The sequence below is a fragment of the Diabrotica undecimpunctata genome, chromosome 3, assembly GCF_040954645.1.
Source record: "Diabrotica undecimpunctata isolate CICGRU chromosome 3, icDiaUnde3, whole genome shotgun sequence".
Classification (NCBI taxonomy): domain Eukaryota; kingdom Metazoa; phylum Arthropoda; class Insecta; order Coleoptera; family Chrysomelidae; genus Diabrotica; species Diabrotica undecimpunctata.
Window position 1 is genome coordinate 75,929,762 of NC_092805.1, and position 15,956 is coordinate 75,945,717.

The 15,956-nt window shown below is 35.3% G+C and overlaps 1 protein-coding gene across 1 annotated transcript in view; it reads left to right on the top strand.

Annotated features, from left to right (window-relative positions):
• The window catches only part of sub (kinesin family member subito), a 245,003-nt gene extending 242,461 nt beyond the window's left edge, over positions 1 to 2,542 (top strand). The window contains exon 8 of the mRNA XM_072526083.1: positions 2,499 to 2,542. Within this exon, the coding sequence (XP_072382184.1) occupies positions 2,499 to 2,527 (29 nt within the window). The 3' untranslated portion in view covers positions 2,528 to 2,542. The remainder of the gene's footprint in view (positions 1 to 2,498) is intronic.
• Positions 2,543 to 15,956: the final 13,414 nt, after the last annotated feature.

Here is a 15,956-nt window from a genome sequence, read left to right on the forward strand (position 1 = left end):
AAAATTATTCTTGTACATAGATTGCCTGCTCCAATAGCTACTAATAGTCCGGTACTTTACTAATCCCATATAGATCAATAGGCCTATAAATTTTCGCATTTCTATATTTGTTGTTTCTTTCCATTCAGCAAGTCTACTTTTTTTCTTTATATTATTGTTAACCTTAGTAGCTTGTTTGGCACGTCGATTTGTTTCATCGGCCATTATTTGTATGAGCTCATCCGTTACAAATAGATGATAAAAATCAGCTGCAGAAACGTTAGTATCTTAGTAAATTAACTTCGAGTCCACTTTGGCACATAAACGTGATTTCTTCTTTTTGTTGTCTAGTAACGGTAGTTCACGTTAATTGTGGTTCAATATCTTGTAAATTTGATATCTCTTGATCACTTACAGATACATCTGATGATGAATTTAGATTACTGCTCTCATAGTCAGGATCACAACGACTATCGTCACTGTCAAAATGTATATCAGCTGGGTCAGACTGATGAGAAGAAGAAGATAGTTGGTCGTCAGAAATTTCCGCCTCTATTTCACAACCAGAGGTGAACTCATCAGCAATTTGTAGCAACTCTTGCTCTGTCACTGGTCGTTTTCTTTTCGTGTGTGAGGTACTTGGACATTCAACGAACTCATCTTATTTCGTTTTCCTACAAAAAAATCAAACACTTCAGTTGTGAAAATAGAGGTAAAATCATATTAGGTCTTCACAACCAGAAAGTGGGTAATTAGAAGATTTAAAGGAAGCAATCATGACACTAACAAGGCAAAGTAGCTAAACATTGACTAAATGTACCTGAAGATGATATAAAAACCGACGGTACTTGGACACGATTTAATAAAAAATTTTATACTCCTTTTTGCCTTTTTTCATAAATTATTTATGCATATAACGAGTATACAACCTACTTCTTCTAAACTAGCTTTAATCTAGTCTTTTAATTATCTATATATAGTTAACCTTTTAATATAATATAATTAGATATATACTCACCTTAATTATAATTTACAGTAAAACAATTTTCTATAGTTAACCTTTTAATATAATATAATTAGATATATACTCACCTTAATTATAATTTACAGTAAAACAATTTTCTAAATATGCACTTACAGTTTAACTCAATTGGGGAAATGTATAACAAGAGAATCCTCTTATTCAAAAATTTCGATAACCTAAAAGTTTACCGTTTACTTAAGTATTACTATGGTTTGTTTTTTAACCAGGAGGAGTAATTCAAATTTACCGCGCCGTAATGCTTGTTTGTAATTGGACCAACCGCAGGCAAGTTTACTCCACTAAATTATGACATTTTGCCACTAATGACATTTAGGAAATTTTCAAATTCAAAATTTATATCGACGATTTTTGTATTTTCTACGTTATTCCTTTAATTTTTAGATTTTTCGTTTGCATTTATATAAAAAACAGTTCTTTTCAGAGCTATTTAGCGACGTATTAGTGTTATTAAGATAACAATATGGATTCAATGCCAAGTACTTGTGGTAATTATCCTTCTCCGCCTAAAAACGCTGAGTAGATTTGGGTCATTTATCATTAAATGAAAAACAATGCATTATAAACATGTACAAACAAATAAAAATTAATAATCCTGGAATGAAAATAACAGCTATGGTAGCAAAAATAAAACAGGCAACAGGTTAGTTTTGCAGAATAGTTATTGTTGAAATCAAGACTTACTAAAGTAATGTGTTAATTTTAGGTATTGCGAATTCAACTATTTCCAGGATAATTAAGGAATATAAGCAGACTGGAACAATAAGATGTCCTAAAAATATTGGCGGTTGATTGCAACATACGATGAAAGAGTTAAAACACTTGTACGACAGATAGTACACAGCTTCTTTTTCAAGAATGAAATGCCCACTTTAAATAAAATTTTAAGTGAAATTGACAGCCGCCCAGATCTTCCGAATATGTGTTCTTCATTAATATATAAATTCTTGAAGCAAATCAATTTTAAGTAAGTAAATATGGGTTAGCCACAATTATATAGTAAAATTATCTAAAACATTTTAGAGGTTTCATTTTTTATAATCGGGTATATTATTGTTACTATTACATAGTTTTTGTAATTAAAATTTATGAGCTACATGAGAAATTATTTTAATTGCACTCTTCTTGTTTGATCAAAATATTTTTCCTATTTATAGACATAAAAACAACAGTCTTTGTGTGATATGATTTTTTGTGTTTGATGATGAGTATACCAAGTAATGATCTTATAAAGTTATTAAAAACAATAAATTTTAAGTTTTTAATTGTATACTCTACTGGAATTTTGTCAAGTATTCTGGTTCAACAGATATAAGAACATGGAAAAGGGAAGAAAAGGAATATTTTTACTTTACACATAAGCAGATTCATTGCAGCAAATATTGCATAGCATAACTATAGAATGTTTATTTTACTGTTTATAGGATGATTGATTTATTGTCTATATTATGAATATCTTACCATAGTTATTTTTTAGGTGAAATTCTTCAAATAATGGAAGAATAGAAGAAATTCAAAATGGTGTAGTTGTTCATAAACCTCACCAAGACATAAATGAAGAGGATATTTTGGAAGACTAATAAAATTATTACCTAAATTTTTATTTTTACATACATTTCGAATATATATTATGCACTGAATATTATTTTCCTTTAATATCTAAATTGATTTATGACTCTTTTAGTTGTTTGTAATAGCTTGGACTTGATGATATGTGAATAGTATTTAATGTGATATTTTTCTAGATGGTATTTATACTAAATATATTTTAAAATGTTTATAAATTTATACACATATGTTTATGTGAAATCCAGTATTTTTAGTAAAATTTATTTATTGATAACAAATGGGACAAACCCACTGTCAAAATTAAACAAGAATCCAGCATTAAAGAAATTGCAAGTACACACTTATTTATACATTATACATTATTTATACAAAGTATCATTTTGCATTTTAGTGCTCCAAATAGATCCTAAAGATATTGATACATAAGTTAAAAAAATCTATCTAATGAGGTAACTGATTAGCATGCATGAGAAGTAGGACCACACCTATATTTGAACCATAATTAATTCTGTGATAGGAAACATGAAAAAGTGAATTCTAAAGCAGTGAACGGGAAAGAATATGTTAAACAAATTAGCTGAAGCTTCAGGAGAATGGATTATTAAGCTTAAAAATAATGATCAAGTCAAAGTTAACCCTTCTGGTAAGAAAAAAATCTAAATTCAAGAAATTGATCACACCAGAATAAGAATATGGTCTACGCAGTTTAAAAGAACAGTATTTCAGAAATCTTTGAACTTTTTAAACTTTTTGATATATGCTTGAGTAAATGGAAAACAAAACAGAATTAAATTTTCAACTTGAGAGCAGATAAAAGTGTAAGTTTTTATAGATGTAATCCTACAAAAATCTCTGTTATGTCTTTTAATGAAACCAAACCATTTCATAACTTTGTTGCATATAAGATTTGCAAATTAAAATGACAAATTTCTGTGAAAAACTATACTTAGATTTGTAAAATTATTGACTCTTTCGATGAAAATATTTTTTAAATTATAATTAAATACCACAGACTCAAGAGATCTATAAAACTGGATCACCTGATATTTAAATATATATTATATAATATAAATAATGATATAAAGGCGATTTTCTTCTAAAATGTGATAAGTAAACTTAAAAAATTCTTCAACTTCTTCATAACAATCCAACATTTTTTTATTGTAATTAGAAAAACAAAAAAATATATAAAAAAAATTAATTAAAATCCTTTGTAAAAGGTATATATTTATACTATTAAATATATACCTTTTACAAAGGATTTTAATTAATTTTTTAATATATGGTATACAGGCAAATACAGAAACGTAGATTCCTTGTGGAAAAAAATATATATTGGAAGATTTTAGTTATGACTATATCATGAAGCACGGCCTGCTAGTAATACCTCAAATGACAGCCGGCGGTACACGCGGCAACCAACCTGTTAAATTGCCAAAACCTTCCTTTCACATTCTATACACTTATAAGGGGCAGCACTAACATCAGTACGATAATGAGGCGTACCTATAATCCTGGGCTGGCTAATAGGAAGCACGAGTGTAGCAGTTTTATTGGTTTCGGAACTGCTATCTGGATTGGGGAAGCAGGATATCAGCAATAAGTACATGCGTATAGAAATTGTTGCTTGGCCGGCGAAATATCAAATACCAGAAGGCACGACGGTAGCAGTCTGAGAAAGCAAAGCAAAACAACTTTACTATTATTAGACAATATCATATTTCCTAATAAAATAATATTGACTTTACAACGAGACAAATTTTCTACTCTTGGATATCGAAACATTATGTACCTACATACCAACAGGGTTCCTACGTCGGTATCCAGCAAAATTGTTGTATTAATGATACGGGAAACAAAAAACTTGAGCCAAGAAATTGTGCGTTAATAAACAGTCTAATAAAATACAGATTCTCGATTCAAATAAACAAAAAATTAAAGAACAGCTTATCAAAATAGAAATAACGTCCATTTAACATGTAATCCATTAACGGTCCAAGGTACAAAACAGCTCCTAGTTATGCTGATGATTAGATCTACATCTATAGATATGTAAACGACATACTCAACAAAGTCCAGAGAGCACGAAAAAAGTTTCAAGTAAAATCAACGAAGTGAAAACCAAATACAAGCGCATAAACAGAAGAGACCGATTCAGTAAATCTAGATAGAACATTAAAGTCAACAACTACAATTTCGAAAGTATGGAAGACTTTAAATATCTTGGAACAATAATCGCAGTTGGTAATAATGCCACTGAAGGAATTAAGAGCATAATACAAGCTTTAGACCTATTTTAACGTATGGATGAGAATCATGGACAATGACAAAAACAAATAAAAAAGGACTCTAAATATTGATACATAATTGATAAAGATTAAGCACATCCATAGATAGGATTTTACCGAGATATCGAAGAGGCAGTTAGAATAACGAAAACAAGAGAAATCACGATAGTCCTAGGTGATCTCAATGCAAAGATTGGAAAGGGACAAAGCGGAAAGTGTATAGGAAACTATGGTCTGGGAAATCGAAACGAGGGAGGAGACCGTCTGTTACAATTCTGTCAAGAGCAGAACGTTATTATTACAAACACATTTTTCATGTTACCAAACAGACGACTGAATACATGGCGATCGCCCGCAGATACATCGGAGAAAGTAGTCAGGAACCAGATAGACTACATTATGATCAATGAAAGATACTCTTTTTTCACTTAATATACTAATACAAAGATGCCTGGACGTCAATCAAGATATATACGCATGTTTTATTGACTATAATAAAGCATTCTAGAGCTATTACTGAAAATAGTTGGCGCCCTATGTTTTTTTTTCTTTTCTTCCTCTATCTTTATTTTCTCTCTCTTTCTGTCCTGTAGAATAAATATTCGCCCTCTCACTTTTTGTTCGGCAGACTATTCTGTTCCGTGTTGACAGACAAGCTAGTTTCGTGATATCTATAGCAACATCCTATGACATCTGTGCTAACTTCATTCAGTCTCCCACTTTCTGTCAAACAACTTTTCTGTAGTGGGATTATTTTTTGCCTCTTTTTGAAATTTATAAAAGAAGGCAAAAATTATTATAAGACTCATTTTTATGGTCTACAAATTCTCTTGAGTTTATTGGTTTATTGGACATTTTATTGGATTCATTGAATTTATTGGATTTATTGGAAATATTGGTTTATCAACAACTTAATTGACCAGATCGAATTGATTGGCCACATTCAATTTTACTCATCAGGACATACAGCCACGTGTGACTGCAGCTCTCCAGAAGCCACAACTTCTAATTGGAGGACCCAACAGCTAGAACACACAAGCAGCCCATCGAAGCAATAAGTAACACTTATTAACTGTTAAGCTTTGGAAGGGTTAATTATTGTTTTTTTATTCATTTAAATAAATATGTTTGGTTAAAATTTGTCTTATTTGCTATCAACTGAGAACTCAGGTTCAATCCCTAGTTTAAGACAAGACGAACTCACCCTTGAGATACTGAGCTAGGCAAGGTATAGACGATTTCTGGTACCAAATTCCCTTTGGTAGTCTTATCGTTACAAACAATTAATTTAAACTTTCACTTAACAAACAGAGTTTAATACAGATAAACATCACTGACACACATATGAGTATTACAAGGCTAAAAAACACAAATTAAGGAAAGATTTAGAAAACACCATAATAGAAACTTGTTATTTCACCACACTATGACACTATGCTCCATTTCTCCTGATTTACTAGAGATCCAAAGGGTCTGGTCGTTTTAATCTTCTTACGTGTGAAATGTTGAGCAGATCCGTGGCCAGCGGATTTGGATGGCAGGATAGTCTGGTCTTGTATACAGAGTTTACAGCAGATATTGCTTCGCAAACTGTTGGTAGCTGTAAATCGTGGTGTAATCTGTGGTTCGTGATATACCAAGGGGCATTACAGATCTGGCGCAGTACTTTCGATTGGAAACGTTGAAGTTTTGGTATGTTGGTATTACTTGCTGTACCCCAGATTTGTGTTGCATATTGCCATACCGGTTTTAAAATACATTTATATATCAAGTTTGTTCTCCAGGCTAAGATTTGATTTTTGACTCATGTACCAATACATTTTCTTGTAGATTAAGCTGAGTTGAAGGCGTTTTTTTCCAGATGTGGATGCCCCAATTAAGTTTGCTATCCAAATGGATTCCTAAGTATTTAACGACGGTATTAACTGGTAGTGGAGTGTTGTTTATAGAAACTGGTGGCGCGACACCTTTTTTTAAAGTAAACGTTATTTGTGTTGATTTTAAACGGTTAACTTGTACTCGCCACAGCTTAAACCAGCTCTCTAGTTTAAGTAGGTGATTTTGTAATACCTGGGCTGCTTCTGCTGCTGTAGAATTTGAAGCCATGATAACTGTGTCATCGGCATATGTAGCGATTATTGTATTGGTCGTCGTTGGGAGATCTGATGTGTATATTAAGTAGAGAGTGGGTCCTAGTATGCTTCCTTGTGGAACTCCGGGACAAATTGGAAACAGGTTACTGATTTCCCCCCCTCTTTTGACTTGAAAGAATCGATCTGTCAGAAGGATCTTAAAAGTGAACTTATGGGATGAAGAAATATAAATTTAATTTTGGAGATAAGACTTTGTCGAATGCTTGAGAGACATCTAGAAATGCAGCAGTACAGTAATTTTTTTGTTCGAGCGAATTTCTGATAATCTTTACCACCCTATGAATTTGCTCGATAGTACCATGTTGTTTCCTAAACCCAAACTGATAATTCGGTAAAACATTACTGTCATATAAAATAAGCTCCAGTCTTCTCAGAAAAAGCCGTTCAAATACTTTGGATATAATAGGCAACAAGCTAATTGGGTGGTATGAAGATACTTCCGTGTGATCCTTATTAGGTTTTGGAATAAGAACAATTTGAGCAACTTTCCATTGGAGTGGAAAATAACCTGTTTTTAATATTGAATTAAATATATAAGTAATTAAACTTACGCCTTCGTTGGGTAGATTTTTTAGTATTAAACTAGATATTAAGTCATATCCAGGTGACTTTTTAATTTCCAGGTTATCAATTATTTCTTTGATTTCAGATTTCTTAACAGGTTTAATAGGTGGAGCCATTTGATATGGTGCATTTACGACTTCATGGATAGCTTGCTCTTCTTCAACTGAGACTTTGCAATGCAAAATACCTCGCATAGATGATTTGCAAAAGTATATGCTTTATCTATGTCAGTTTTAGCCAAAGTGCCATTTTGTTTCCTGATTGGCATATTCATTTGTTCGTTGTGTTTAAGTTTTTTTGTTAGTTTCCACAGCGAATAGTTTGTATCATCTGCAGGTGAGAGGTTCTTTAAATATTTGTTGATTCCATTATCTTTATGTTTGATCAGTTTTCTTTTGAGTAGTCTGCAAGCTCTATTCAGATTTGCTATATCTTCTGGATGCCTAGTGAGCTGCCATATCTTTCGCAGTTTTCTTTTTTTCAATATGAGTGTATTTATGTGTGCAGGATAGGACTCGGAGTTGTGTTTTTAATAAATTTCTGGGGTGGACGTCCAAGCAGCTTGCTGAATAACTGTAGTTAAGTGAGCAATCGCATTTTCTATGTCACTATCACTTTTAAGAGGCAAGTTTAGATTGATGGATGTTTTTATTTCTTCTCTATATCTGTTCCAGTTTGTTCTTTTATTAGAAAGTGTTAAATGCTTAAAACAGTTATGAATTTGGCTTTGTAGATCTATGAAGAAAGGGGAATGATCTGATGAGAGGTCAAATGAAGGACAAATTTGGAGGTAGGTATGTGATATTCCTTTTACTATGGCAAAATCAATAAGATCAGAAATTTTTTGTCTATCAGTAGGCCAATACGTAGGCTCTCCAGTAGAGAAGGGAATTAAGTGATTCTCATTAATACTATTTAATAATTCTCGTCCACGTGAGGTTACGATTCTGGAACTCCATTTATGATGTTTGGCATTATAATCTCCAGCAGAAATGAAACGGTGTCCTAGCATCTTAAAGTATTCAGTAAAATGATCAGCTTATTTTATTCGGTGGACAGTAAACAGCAGATAGAATAATCGAGCCTTGTGAATCTTCGATCGACACTGATGTGGCTTGGATGTTAACTTTACTAATTTTATTTGTTTCATGATGCTTAATGTTATTTCTTATAATAATTGCCGTACCTCCGTGGGCTTTACCTAATGGATGTTGAGTTACATATGTTGAATATTTGGGAATATGGAAATGGCTCTTATTATATATATATATATACATATATATATATATATATATATATATATATATATATATATATATATATATATATATATATATATATATATATATATAGTAATGTGTGCTTCGGAAATAAACATAACATCTAGATTATGATAGTAGATAAATGCTTTAACTTCGTGGAAATGAGTGGTTAAGCCATTGGCATTCCAACAGCACATCTTTGGTTTAGTGTTGAAAGTTAAGCTTAGATATCAGAGACATTATGAGATCAAACATCTTATCCATTCTTTCAGGCATTGAACTAATAAAATTATATCAAATAAAAAAAAACGGGTGTGGTAGAAGTTAGACTTCTATACACGCGTTCGCCATTACAAATTTTTATGGGAGTCAATCTGCACAATCATTATATATGCTATAGGTAAGAGAGAGCAGAAAGAGAAACAGAATTAGGTATATTGGTATATCGTGCATCGTTTGCTGTATATAAACAACATTTGACTTCTAATAGGAGGATTTCATTAAAATATAATAATATTTTGATGAAAATGTATATTTTTATTTTCATATATGCATGAAAGGAATTGAATGCAAAAAAAATTTTTTACACATACTTACTCTGCAGTAAAATTCATTGTTTATTTTGTTATTAATATAAAAATACAATACAATACACTGCAACATAATTCAATATAATAATACAATACAAATTAAAATGCAATAGTCATGTTTTTAAAAATGACAATATACATAACTTACTTACTCATATGTTTAATATACGCATATAACTTCAAAAACTGAGCAATGAATCGCTGTTGTAAAATTTTTATTCTAAACTCCATTAAAAATTTGTAAAATCGTTATTTTTATATAGATAAACAAAAGTATCATTTTTAATCCTAACCTATTATCGAATTTTTTGTTTCCAACAATAATTTTTCAAAACAAATTTTTTTGGAGCGGGTTAGAGTATTTTTTATATACACCTGTTTGTAAAAATTTGTTTAAAATACATTTTATTGTTTGAAACACAGTAATTCATATTTTTAAATATTTTTTAACAAAAAAAAAACAAAAAATTGCCTCACTGTGACATGTTAGCACATTGCCGTGACCAGAATTCGAACCTGGGTTACCACGGCCACAACGTGGGATCCGAACAACTAGTCCACTAGACGATGACGGCTAATTAGGTGATGTGTATTAGGATTATAGTTCGAATATTTTAAAACTCTAACCTAAGATTCCATTAAAACAAATTTAGGTTAGTTGTTTACAAAAGAAACAATATACTTAATATTAATTTAATATACCATTGTATATAAATAAGTACGCTAATAATTAAAAATAAAGTAATCAATCAGTGGAAATAATAACAAATAAATGTTTCCGATTCTAAAAATACTAAAATATTAAATAAATAATATTCATCAGTATTTAAAAATGACAATAAGTATACATAACTTACTTACCCATATGTTTAATTTACCATGATAATAATATTAATGCAAATTTAATTAAAATGAAATATTCATAAGTATTTAAAAATGACAATATACGTAACTTACTTACGCATATGTTTAATTTACCATGATAACAATATTAAATTGTTTGGTGATACAACTGACTTTATCTGACATTGATAAATACAATATTTAATTGTTGTTTGTTGTGTATATAAGTACACATTTGAACTTTCTTGAGATATTTAAAAGTTTTAATTTATAATTTAACATGCCTAATGAGTCTTGTTACTCCCGTACAAATTTCCGATTCACTCCCGTGCAAATTTCGAACGCGCGTCTAGAAGTATAACTTCAAAAACCAACAACTCGGATTATGTTGTGAATTTTCATTTTATTTTAAAATTTAGCATTTTTGCGTATATTACATATATTTAATAAAATTAACGTGGGGTTTTTAAATATTTCAAAAATAAAAAAGGAAATTCATATTGGGATTCGAACTCACATACACCAGCGTCTGAACCAAACACGTAAAATATTTGCCAATTAGACATGACACAAACGCATTTCAAAATTATAGTTAGTTCTCGGGCATACAGTGATTTATTGAGATTATTATTTTGAAATACAAAAGTGTAAAATAATTATGAACATTTAATAAATAATACAAAACATATCAGACCTCTGGACGGTCTCTAGACTTCTTGTTACTTCGTATAGATGTCGCCGCTAGCGTATCTGGCTGTTATTTTGGTTATAATGACCAAATACTAGACTGCATTTCATTTCAGTTGAACTTCCACAAGTGCTCCTGATGATGAGTTGAATAACTCGAAACACGTGTAGAGCAATGGTGGAGTTCCGATTGAAATGAAATGCAATCTTTTACTTTCATTTAAACGTCTTTCTCTACGTAAAGAGCGAAAAAGATAGTAATTTTCAAAGGTGAATCGTAGATGCATGTTGAAGTAAAAGGACTTCTAGCGTCGTTAAAAGTCTCTAGTAAGAGGCTTTGAATTTGCGGTTCACCTAATTTACTATCAGAGAGAGGTCTCTGGACTTCTTGTTACTTCATATATATATATATATATATATATATATATATATATATATATATATATATATATATATATATATATATATATATATATATATATATATATATATATTGTCGCTGAGGTTGATCTACGGGAGGCTGTGGATCACCACCAGTCGCTCTGTCCGCTGAGGCAGACGATCGGAGAAGTCTCTGATTGTCCATGTTAACTAGAACAAATAGTAAACAGAGGGAAAAGGAAGAACAAGAAAATCAGAAGATGGTTTTCTTTATTTATTAAAAGTCGACGCGTCGGGGTCAGTTCGCCACGGATTTCCCTATACTGAGGTATATCAATGGTCTTCTCTGGACGACGTGTGCGACCAAGCTATGTGGATGGATGCACGCCTCGTGCTTGCACGGAGTCAGCCACTTATAATACGAGTTATTTATAGTTTGAATCCCGGAGATAGGAATATCTCGGAGACCGTCTTAATAACCGTATAAAATGGTATCTGACTCGCTATTCAAGCTTGTTGAGGACGTGCTTGTTGCTAAGCTGTTAAGGCAGAGCAGAAAGCGCGAACTAACCTCAAGCACGCCGCGTGAGAGGACCTGAGAGGTACCTAAAACAGAAGGGTCAAAAAAATATGGGAAGTAATAGACGTAACATAAAATAGTAAATATGTGAAATTGTAAGTAAATTTAAATGAGGGTTCTGGAAGAAAGAATAACGGTTAGTTATCATTAAATATACGCACAAATATATATATAAATACAACTAAGCTGAAATACTAAGCTGGAAGAGAAATGAGGTTAAATAAAATGACAGACTGTAAAAAGGAAATGGCAATGTATTGAATATCAATGGCAACGAAGTTGCAACAAACAATTATACATAAACAAGTAGCAAATATAATAATAATATCGTAAAGGCACAAATACAAATATCAATGTATCCTGAAAAGTAATAGAAATGGTAAAAGTGAGATATACAGTATAAACACAATAACATGGAATATATATATAGCTGCAAAGAAAAGAAATAAATAACCAAATAATATTCAGAAGAATATTAACTATTACCAACAGGAACAGTGATGCAGAAGGGAAGTCTAATTCCCTTCCAGTGGTAAGAGTATAAGAGAAACTAGGTGATTTAACTTGGTAAGGTATTCCCCAACCAGAGGTCTTAACTAGTAGTCAGACTCAAACCGAATAGGCCTTCTGAAATGGTGCACCGTCTTTTATCCCATTTTCGTGACCTTGGTGAGTGTTAAAAAGGGGCGTGGCCCGTAACTCACCAATTAGAAAATAGGATAAATTCAGGGACCAATCAGAAGGCCAAGAGGTGAGAAATGCGCAGATCTGATTGCGTAGTCGTCAGTTTCGTGCTGGAGACGTGGCAGATCTGTCGACATCCCCCCCCCTTTCGAGACCGTCTGGCTGGGGATACTTTTTATTTATTTTCTTAGGAAAAATACAAAAAAAATTTTTATTCACAATTAGTAAGTAGTGAGAAAAAAGTTAGAAAAAAGTTTAGAAAAACCTTCCTGACCTCGAAAGAGTGTGGAGTAAGTCTCCTTTATTGTCTTAGTCTCGGAAGGTGTACAAAATATATGACTTAGCGAAAAAAATGTATATAGGTAGAAAAAAAAATTTTAGTAAGTGTAGAAAATTGTCTTTAGGGGTGAAACACTGCACTAAGCTTGGACGTCTGCTTCGTCTGCTGCGTCGTTGGCTGGCTCGTTGGCAATGTCTCGAGGTGGCGGTGCTGGTCGGATGTCATCCACATGGATGAGGCGATCAACGTCTTGGTCCCTATGTACCTCGTACGTGTGGTCTCCGGCTGCTCGTAGAACGGTGTGTGGTCCGGTCCATGTTTGTCCAAAGTTGCCTTTTAGATGGTTTCGGACCAGCACTTGCTCTCCTGGGAGGTATGTACGAGGTTGGCGGACATCAGGGTTGTCTGGGAATAGATTTCTTGCGTAGATTGTCGCTCTCTGGACTGCACGGTTTACTCGCTGCTCTCTGGTCTCTTGCTGTCGGACTTCGTGCTCGGTTTCCTGGGACCTTCTCGGGCGGTATCCAAGGAGTAACTCTGCTGGTGTCTGGTCCGTGGAGTTATTTTTTCGTGTGCGGAGGCTGAACACTATGTCTGCTACGTATGTGTCCCAGCGTGGGTCTTCGTTCGAGGTCACTCTTGCCCTCAGACCTTTCTTCAATTCTTGAACCCGTCGCTCGACTGGATTTGCTCTCTGGTGGTAGATGGGGCTCTTCTCACCTTCAATGTTATGTTTTCTCAGGAACCGTTCCCAGGCATCGGTTCGGAATTGGACGGCGTTGTCCGTGATAATTGTCGAAGGTCTGCCCCATCTATTGCAAACTTCTTCTTGTAGGAAATTTATTATTTGTTTGCTTTTTGCGACGGGAGTACATCTATATTCTAGCCAGTTGCTTAGGCAGTCGGTGGCTAACAGGATATATCTATTCTTCGTGCCTCTGGCTACAGGGTAAGGTCCGAGGACGTCGAATGACACTCGTTCCCATGGGGCGGTTGGATTTCGTGGGATGATGGGGGCTTTCGGTTGTCTCTGGGCTGCTTTCGTGGTGGCACAGGTTAGACATGACTTGACGTATTTGACGACATCTTTTGACATTGTGGGCCAGTAGTACACCTCCCTGATGGCTCGAGTAGTTTCCTCTTGGCCGGGGTGGTTTGCCTCGTCGCTGTCGTGGTACGTCTGTAGGATTTCCGGGCGGAAACCGGGGGGAACTAGAAGTCGGAGGTTCTCTTGGTCTTTGTAGAAGGCGGCCTCGTTCTCGACGGTGAACTCTTCGATGAGGCTTCTTTCTACGTCGTCTCGAGGTCCTCGTCGGGAAATTCGATGCCATCGTTTGACGAACCTCTTCATTCCGGGGTGGACTTGATGGTCTCTCTGGATCCTGGTCTGCAGTGGCATATCTGACAGGTCGTCGAGGATGGGATGCGCTGCTCCTTCCTCGTCGTCATCCAGGAGGCACAGCAGGGGGAAGTCGTCTTCTTGACGTTCAGTAGTCTGGGGCCAGGCGAGTCGTTCCACTTCGGCATCGGCGTCGTGGTGTGGTTGCTCGTCTTGGACTGGGTTGCGGGATAGGTGGTCTGGTAGCTCGTTGTCTTTTCCTGGTATGTGGACGACATCAAAGTTAAACTCTTGCAATAGGAGGGCCCATCGGGACAGCTTGGCTTTATCTGATTTGTAGCGGTCTAACCATAGGAGGGCTCTGCTATCGGTGAATAGAGTGAACTTCTGGTCCTGGAGGAAATGCTTGAACTTCTTTAACGCCCAAACCACTGCGAGGCACTCTTTTTCATTAATGTGGTACCTACGCTCTGCTGGTCTCAGTTTGGTTGAGCTGTAGGCCACAATTCTTCTGTTATCTGCTGGTCCTTGGAACAGTACCGCTCCCATTCCGATGTCAGACGCATCTGTCTGTATACTGAACGGTTGGCTGGCATCTGGCCGTTTTAGTTCCAAGTTTCCGGAGATGGCTGTTTTTATTCGTGTGAATGCCTCTTCGGCTTGTTCGTTCCATTTGAATTTTTTGTTACCGGCTGTCAGGTCGGTTAATGGGGTGACCATCGTGGCAAAATCTGGGATGAAGTCACGTAACCAGCTTGCTGTACCTATGAAACTTCTGGCTTGTTTCAAGGTTCGTGGTGTTGTGAAGCCTCGGATCTTTTCACAGTGTTTGTGCAGTGGTTGGGTGTTGTCGGACGTAATCTTGTGGCCCAGGTATTCAAGCTCATCTGCTGCGAACTTGCATTTCTTCAGCGAAACCCACAGGCCATGGGTTCGCAACCTCTCCAGGACCAGCTGTAGGTGGCGTTGGTGTTCTTCCCAGTTGTTGGAGAAGATTATGATGTCGTCCATGTACACCTTTACGAAGACGTCGATGTAACCGGCTAGGACCGTCGTGACCAGTTTTTGGAAGGCTGCGGGACCGTTCTTCAATCCGAAGGGCATCACCGTGAACTCGAAGGCTGACCCATCAGGAAGGCTGAATGCTGTCTTCGGTTTGGAGTCTTCATCGAGTGGTATTTGCCAAAATCCACTCTTCAAGTCGAGGGTGGAAAAGATTGTGGCCGTGCCCAGTTCCTTGATGCTGTCATGGATTGGAGGCATGTTTGACACTTCGTCCACGGTGATGCCGTTGATTTTTCGGTAATCGACGCAGAACCTTGGCGTGCCATCCTTCTTGGTCACGATGACGACGGGGCTGTTGTAGGGGCTTTTACTAGGTCGGATCACCCCAGCGGATAACATTTCCTGGACCTCTTGGAACATTATCCGCTTCTTCTCTTGCGAGTACTTGTAGGGTCTGACGTTTATGGGTCTGTCGTCAGTCAAGTCGATCCGCATGGTCACGGCTTTCGTTGTCGGCTGGCGGATTCTATCATCGAAGACGTCGCTGTAGTCTTGGATCGTCTGCTCGATGGTGCGGAAGGCGAATTCTGGAGCTTGGTCCGGTTGGAGCTTCTGAGTCAGGGTGCTGTGTTTCGTTGTCTTCGGAGACTCCCAGTATAGCGTTCGGCGGCTCTGGATCCCAGCGTGCAGACACTTTCGGGGTATGTCTA